At 42.9% G+C, this 8,039-nt stretch overlaps 1 protein-coding gene across 1 annotated transcript; it reads right to left on the bottom strand.

The window, feature by feature from the left end:
• Positions 1-1,302: 1,302 nt before the first annotated feature.
• LOC146183892 (uncharacterized) lies at positions 1,303-6,443 on the bottom strand. The gene is made up of 2 exons (XM_084609224.1): positions 5,945-6,443; positions 1,303-5,366 (listed from the first exon to the last, which is right to left on the bottom strand). The coding sequence occupies exons 1-2, from the start codon at positions 6,063-6,065 to the stop codon at positions 5,158-5,160; spliced, it is 330 nt and encodes a 109-aa protein (XP_084465350.1). The 5' UTR covers positions 6,066-6,443; the 3' UTR covers positions 1,303-5,157.
• Positions 6,444-8,039: the final 1,596 nt, after the last annotated feature.

The raw sequence follows: 8,039 nt of genomic DNA, 5'->3' as shown, positions 1-8,039 counted from the left end.
TAGGCCATTATATCTGGCGATCTTAGCATGCGCTGACATCGGACCACCTTTAGCGTGTTAATTCCATCGAAATGCGATCATCGTAGCTGGGCTACGCACATATTGAGGGTCAGAGAGCCGAGCGTCTATAATCATTACTGAGCCATCGCGGCGGGGACGTTTTCACGCAGCCGCAAAAATAAGCAGATAAGATTTTCTGGCAGCAATTAAAATGCAATAAAAAGTGTATCCAGATGCCCACTGGCAGCAACAGGTTAGCTTTCACGCTGATAGCATTTAATGTGCCCTGAATTAGACATAGCACGCTGTATGCACATTTCACCGCATGCAGAGTGTCACTGTGTTGTGGCAGATGCCTCGTTAAAAAAAAAAAAAAAAAAAAAAAAAAAAAAAAAAAACTGTCGGTATTATTCTGCTTGGTTTCTGAGCATGTTGCATAAAAACATTTTATAAAAGTAGCAACACTGCTCGTCTGATGCAGGTGCACATCGCACCACAATGTCACAAGAGAAACAAAATTTGTCAGGTACAGCCTAGTTCCTTTGCTACTGTTTACCAGTGCACTTTCAGTGCAGCAAGGTTCCTCAGAGGAGAGAAGGGTGATGAGGTCGGCTAGAGAAATGCCTTCACATATACTATTTGACGATCAGGAAGTGAAGGAACAGACATGAAGAGTGAATATGATATATGATGCCTAATTACAATGAGCTAGATGCAGTATGGAAACCATTTTCTTGAAGCAATTGTCATTGAATGTAGCATTCATGCACACATTAACCAGTGCACATGCTATATACACAAAGCCCGAACCTGTCTCTGAGTGAAGCAAGGGAGCCAAAGGGGAAAACAAGCGTGACTTTAAGGACACCGTAAGTAAAAAGTAACAGCAACAAAAAAGAAAAACAGAAGCATGCACAGGAACAATATTCGACAAAAAGAGGCATGAATTGCAAGGCTGATGTGGCCTGCAGCACATCAGGGTGGTGCTCTGGATTTTTTGGCAAAGGTTCATTAATGCCAGGTGATAATACTGTATGATTTGTATTGGCTTTGCCATCCCATGTGCGCTCTTCCAGCAATGCATAATGTCCAACGTGCAACTGTCTAACATCCACTCTCTACACTCTGACTCAAAAACATGCTCAAATGAACCTCACCTGAATACGGGCATAAATATGGGAATAAAGCATGAAATTTACTTTCTTGACATTCTGATTGCATATCATTGGAAAACTAAACGTGATTTAAATGAGCGTACGATTTGCAGCTAGTGTGTCTTGTATGCATGGTTTTTCCAACAGGTTGCAGTATAGCTTCTGTCCTTTATTTTGGTAAAACATGCACACTTTAAGAGACCTGCTACTCACGTAACACATTCCCTGTAGCTTTAAACAGCTCGTCGTTGACTAACAATTGGTGTATCATTTGCTTTCGGTACTTTTTGGCATTTTTTTTTACATGCACCTGACATGAAGCCTTGCTTATAAGAAAACTGAAAATTACAATATACAAAACAATACAAAATTTATTTACAGCACTGCACACTCTACAATACACAGCCTAAAATGAAAGGCTGTCACACATTCAAGTAATTACAGTATTGTTGTACTTGTACAGCTCATCGCCATATCTGAAAGGTGGCACGGCCTTGGAGACCAAAGAAGAGAAACTAGTTATACAAAGCAAGGGAACACAAGATAGCGTCAAAAACCCATTCTTCAAGTGTTCGGCCCAAGATAGCACCAGCAAAGCAAGCACCCACTGTTTTACCAATGAGTACCCAACACCACTGAGGATTGGTCCCCAAATGCTCAAACCACTAGGCTGCAACTACAGTCAAGGGATGCTATGCGTTCCGCAGTATTACCAGTATCAAAGATTATGGAACTCAACGTCATTTAAATGGTAGTCAGCACCTGGGACAGAGCAAGTATTCCCTGATTCTGTTATGGACAGGGCAAAGGTAGTTATAGTGTGTGTAAGAATGATTTTATCTGTGCATAAATGCCTGCCACACCTAGAACGTTACCTTTATGCAGTCTACCAAAAAGCAGAAATGTTTGTCTCAGGAAGACAAGCCTTAAGCATTATTTCAGCAAGTCACTGTGACGGCTATCAGGCAAACCAGCACAGCACTTGAAAACTTCATGCTCTAAAAACAATTGTGGGGACACGCAAGCTCAGCATTTACCGCTATGACACAACAGCTTTTATGGCTCCTGTCTGCAGACTCATTCGTGTGAATCGACTTTGCTACTGCTAACACCTAGTATTTATTCTATGATACATATCAGTAGTGTATACCTGTAAGTTATCAAATTATGTGGAAGACCACTTGTCTAGATACCTATAAAGCCCACTCTAACCAAGCTGTACGGATGCGGTTCCATGGCCTAAGGGTTGCCTGTCTTATTACCCAAAGATCCTGCAAGGTTTATCACCTCACACATTCATCTCAAAGATGAAGCCAGAGACATCACATTGAGTACTCGGCCATGTCACCTGTCTGAAATGTGCCCAAGATTTTCCACTCACAACGTCGCGTTTTGTGCAGAAAAGAGACTAACGTTGCTGCATCAAAAAAAAAAGCAAGAAGCCAATAGCTGAACATCTACGCTACATTAGGCTCTGCTGGCTCGCAAGACATTTGACCACAGTGCCAACAGCCAAGTTATAGATGCAGCTGTGGCAGAGGCTGTACCACAGAAACAACAGATGAATGTGGTCAAGATAAAATGAAATCGCTTTGTTCACAAATTCTTCAATACATCATGAAAAAGAATGGCTCACTTATGGATAGTATGACGTCTACTGTGTTCAATAGGATTGTACCTTCAGGAAGTTATCTTTTGAATGCAATCTTAAGAATATATTGTGGTGTTCAATTTAGGCTGTACACATAGCAGATGTGCAAAATATGGAACACATTCTGAGGGTTAAATGCAGAGAGGATTGCTGAAGCTGATATAATAGGAAAGCATAGGGATACTAGATAACGTAGAAAACACATGTGACAATAGGATAGGTGTAAGTGAAACTAGTGCAGCTGTCACTTATGAGAGCAAAAAGTTATACAACTCAGTACTAGCACAATGGTACAAAATGTTGAAAAGTGATGATGAAACACAAGTTTCCTTGAAAGTGCTTCTACATGAATGAAATGAAAGTGATTGGCATAAAATTTGTGCCCCTTCCTTAAAATTCTCAATTTAAAGCTCACAAAGAACAATGAAGATAAGGCTACAAAAGCAACTAACAGAAAAAAAATAATGAAGCAGTTATACACAGCTGCAATCATTCGATAAAAATCTCGAGTGATGAAGCCATGCTCCAGTGGCTTAGAGCATGAATATGTGAGCTTTACCAACCCTCTTTTAACATATGTGAGTGCCGGAGGGCATGTGGCAGCAGCAAGAATGTGTCAAGAAGCAACTGGCCCAGATAGCAGCCACATAATAGGGGTATGGAAGGTCTACACACTACGCTATCATGGAGGGAGATATTTTATGGAACAAGATATGTAGCAATGCACAAAAGGAGCAAAGCATTTTTTAGAGCTGCAGTCAAAAATTTATGAAGGACAATCTTATCAAAAAGTTTGTATTTCATTCCTGCGCTTGTGCATCATTATTGTGACTATGGGTTATATAGTGAAACATGAAATGCCAAGCAATTTATCTCGTACACAAATGAATCCATTCTTTCCCCTGCGAAGCCACCTTCAAGAACTTTTGCCAGTGGGTGCACATGCACATCAATATCACCTAGTTACAAAACAGAGAAGTCAATAGTTGCCTTTGTGAAAAAACTGAAGAATACAAAAATGTTCATTGATAGCCGAGCCACACAAATGATGCAGAGGTTAAACAGGTTATCTGGGTTCTTGATTAACATCACTACAAAGCATCAGTAATTGCAGTGCAAAATGAAACTGGCAAATTTTGCAAAAGTGGAATCTAAAATTGCCAAAATGGGTTGACAAGTTGGCGGGGGCCTCATTTTCCGTGCATACAACAATGAAAGACAATGACCACCAAATAGATGCACAAATTATCCTTGGGAAAACTAGTTGATTGCTGTTCATCTATATTCAGCATATGAAGGAAGCAATAGAAAACAAGCATAAAGGCAACCAAATACAAAGAAGCACAGCTCGCTTCACTCTGCAGTTTGTGGAAAAACACAGTGGGCACCTCACGTTTCACCCTAGTAGCACACAAGATAGGTGTAACGAAATGGACTCTGCTATGGTAAACGACTGCAGACACATCCACCAGGGTGCACGTATGTCAAATATTCTCACTGAAGTAGTACATCGCAGACTGCCTGCTTGCCACAAACACCAAAGTGAATTGTGAACTGTTGGTGCCCGCACGTCCTACTCAGAATGGCACTTCTGGAGGTAGAAGGAGAACGTTTTTGTACCTCCTGTGTTTCATTGACATGAAGCACTTAATAAAATGCACACTGAGTTTAAGCAGAACACAAAAAAGCAAAGTATACAACAAAGAATGACAGCTCTCAGCAAGGGCCACAGCACTTGTAGAAGAATACACTCAGTATGTCTACAGATGGTAGACAAAAAATTATAGCACCAAGGAAAGGTTTGGTTTGGTTTGTGGGGTTTAATGTCCCAAAGCGACTCAGGCTATGAGAGACGCCGTAGTGGAGGGCTCCGGAAATTTCGACCACCTGGGGTTCTAACATCGCACTAACGTCGCACAGCACACGGGCGCCTTGCTTTTCGCCTCCATTGAAAAGCGGCCGCCGAGGCCGGGATTCGATCCCGCGTCTTTGGGAACAATAGTCGAGCGCCGTAACCACTGGGCCACCCCAAAGCTGAACTTGGTTCTTGCACATGCTATCAACAAAATGTACACCAAAGAGATGGTTATATCTCAAAACCACAGAAAAAATTAAGACTTGGACAGCTTTTCAGCAGTATGCTATCGAACATGAAGCAGTAAGAATGTGCACATTGATCACTTGTGGCATATATCAAAATCATGACAGCGAGTGAAAATCTCAAGTGCAGGTGATCAAGTTGTTCCTGTCCGAGTTAATATAAATGTTGCACGTCCTCTTCCTTGTACTTGTTGATGTTCCTGCTGCGATCACCATTTGCAGGTGGCGTCAATGTCATGTGATCTGCCCACACTACAAGCTGTAACGATCTTCAAAAAGAGCTGTCCATCTGCATAGCACTTCACATCTGATGTGGCCGTCCAGGGACAAGGCGTGGCCTCCCAGATTATACAAGCCTAGCAGGGAGGTTAATGATGTTGAATATGGCCCCAGGACTTCTCGCCCACATGATGACTCGGATCGGAAGTGCTGCAACGGCTGCACAAGGTCCACACGATCACCTGCAAATGTTTAGTGCCTAAATTATATGCAAATAAAATATCAAACACGCATGGCACAGGAACATTCAAAATCATCAAAGCTGCAAGCTATGCTGCGGTAAAGTGTAATCTATGAATGCAAGAAATGGTCAGTGCAAAACCTAAACCTAAGTGAACCATTTCCGTAACAGGTAAAGACGGCTTGGTGGCGGAAATTGTATTGTGACGGCTAACTTTTTCTTTCTTTTTTTTATTTTTTTGCAATTGGACCGACTTATATCAGGCGATTTCACTTGTTTTTCCTTTCTCGGTCGTCGAAACCATTAACCAAGAAATCTTGACAACTACAAGCACACTCAGTTTTTTTTTTTTTTTTTTTTTTTAAGTTCTTACAGTGTAGAGAAGTTGAAGAAAATTATAATGCGTCGTAGAAATATGCAGCTAAAAGCAACGCAAAATTCTGATTAAAAATATCGGATTTGCCGCATGCGTCCTGTGAGTATTCCTTTAATCTTCAGTCATTTCCCGCCTGCGTACAACTTGAATGCGAATGACGCTGTATGAACAGTCACCTTTACAGGTTTTCCTATTGCACTTACCTCTGTGATGCTCGACGTGCTGCACCATTTCCAGCAGATTGACTGCGTTGCCATGCTGGTCGACACCCATCGAGAAGCCCGACACATTCCGGGAGCTTGTCGTTCGGCCGAACGAATACATTTCGTGCCATCCAACATCAGAGGCGTTCACCACTGGCGATCACACTCGAAACACCAGTAGCTCAACAGTTCAACATTCCGAGCGCAGGGCAATTCTCGCCTCGGAGCTTGCAAAGCCGCCACACTACACTCCTCATCAGATGACTGATCTGACTGTACTGACGAGCTATCTTTCAAGACAATTTGACAGCATTGCTGTGCTGCGGCAAATCCTCGATCACTACTTGCAGACGACGGACGGCACGAAGACCACCCATAAGCGTACAAGTTCTTTCTTTCCTCCATGTAAGCTATAGTGAACTAGAATATATATTCTAGTTCACTATAATGTAAGCGTACCTCCCTTCATGCCTCCCTCCATGGCCGCCGCCATTGCTGGGTTATCATTATAGTGCCTAGAATATATAGTATAATCTAGGCACTATAGTTATCATAACCGCGCAGACCAATGATTTCTTACCATGGAAGAAAGGGTTTGAAATAAGAAAGCAGTTAGCGCCGTCACGCGGCCGCACGCTTCTGCCCCCATTAGAGATTGTCTCAAGCGTCCTTTATTTCATACGCGCTCATAATTTGCCTTTCTATTGCGTTTAAAAAGCCATGCAAGGTGTATATAAAGTTATCCTTTTACTTTTAACAACAAGCTAAGAAACTACGGTAGGCTAACGGCTGCATAAATCAGCTTGCCTGTCGCCATAGTCTCATTAGCATAATTCGGGTATGGTGATTCGGGCACCTCGCTATAGTGTTCTAGAATTGGGAAGTGTGCCGTCTTCGGCGCGCGGCAATGGGAGCGACGTGGTCGCCGGAGCGATGAAAAGCGTAGGTGGCGCTGTCAGCCGTAGGAGCGCATCACAAGCGCGCGCGCCGCAGAGGAAACGCTTGGGGCGTCTGCTTCTGCGGCTCGTTTTCTGCGTGAATTTTTTTTGCATCGCGTTGCTTCTCTGGCTGTTGTACTATGGCGCGTTGTTGAGCGAAGAGCGATGATTGGTCAAGCAGGAAAACACATGTTTGCAGACAGCATAATAACAGTTCCGTCCGTCTCGTATAACTTTCGCCCCCCCCCCCCCCCCCTTCTTTTACTGAATGCTCTTTTCCTTCCTTTCGTTCTTTCTTCTTGCTCATTGCGCGCTCTTTCTGCTGCCTTCCCTATTCGAACCCTTCCCTTGTCGAAATACACTCAAAGCATGGTTGACTCAAAGCATGTTTTCCTAAGCAACAGCACCGCGGAAGGCCTTCGGGTAACTTTGTAGTCCACAGTCGACCTCGCTGACTACTTATCTGCAGAATGCGGTTTTACATACATTATCACATCGAGACTAAGCCAAGACAAACTAGAAAACCTCTTCGGCATCGTGAGGCAATTTAATGGCTGCAACGATCATCCCACGCCGGCTCAATTTTTTCGTGACAGTTAATACCCTGGCATTTTACAACTTAGCGAAACCCCCAAAGACAGGAAATTGTAATGCTGAGATTGTAAATGCCTTACTTGGAATTAGCCGTACAAGCGAGAAACCTACCCAGCTTCTTTCAAATCCTATTGATGAGCTTGACCGTTTTGTTGACGAGAGAAGGCTCGAGAACGTCGAAGCTACTTTGAATTCCCTTCCTTCAGATGACCACAGATACGTCACTAGGCACAGTTCTAGCCGTCTCATAGCTTATATTGCAGGGTATGTCGCTAGAAAGTTCATGAAGAAGTCAAAATGCAGTACTTGCTCCGCTTATCTCATTTCAAGCAAATCGTGCGCGGTACAAAAAGAAGAAAATCAATTTATCTCAAACTTCGACCACGGAGGTCTTCTTTATCCGTCCTCGGAGCTTGCAAAGCTCGTGCACACGCTGGGAGAGTCTTTCACGTTTTTTTTTTAGTTCAAGAAAGATTAACGCACATAGCATGCGTGAATTTGCTTTGTTTTTGCAAAGCGCAGAGGGTTCCAAGTTTGGTTTCCCTACTCATGACAAAGAAATG

Source organism: Amblyomma maculatum, chromosome 7 (genome assembly GCF_055883805.1).
Source record: "Amblyomma maculatum isolate TAMU_Amacu chromosome 7, ASM5588380v1, whole genome shotgun sequence".
Classification (NCBI taxonomy): Eukaryota; Metazoa; Arthropoda; class Arachnida; order Ixodida; family Ixodidae; genus Amblyomma; species Amblyomma maculatum.
Note: the sequence above shows the minus strand (reverse complement) of the source record. Positions and strands in the feature narration are given on the sequence as shown.

Coding starts and splice junctions, on each gene's coding strand:
- LOC146183892 (XM_084609224.1), bottom strand. CDS start 6,065: ATGTATTCGTTCGGCCGAACGACAAGCTCCCGGAATGTGTCGGGCTTC. Junction 5,367..5,944: donor GCACGTCGAGCATCACAGAG/GTAAGTGCAATA, acceptor AAACATTTGCAG/GTGATCGTGTGGACCTTGTG.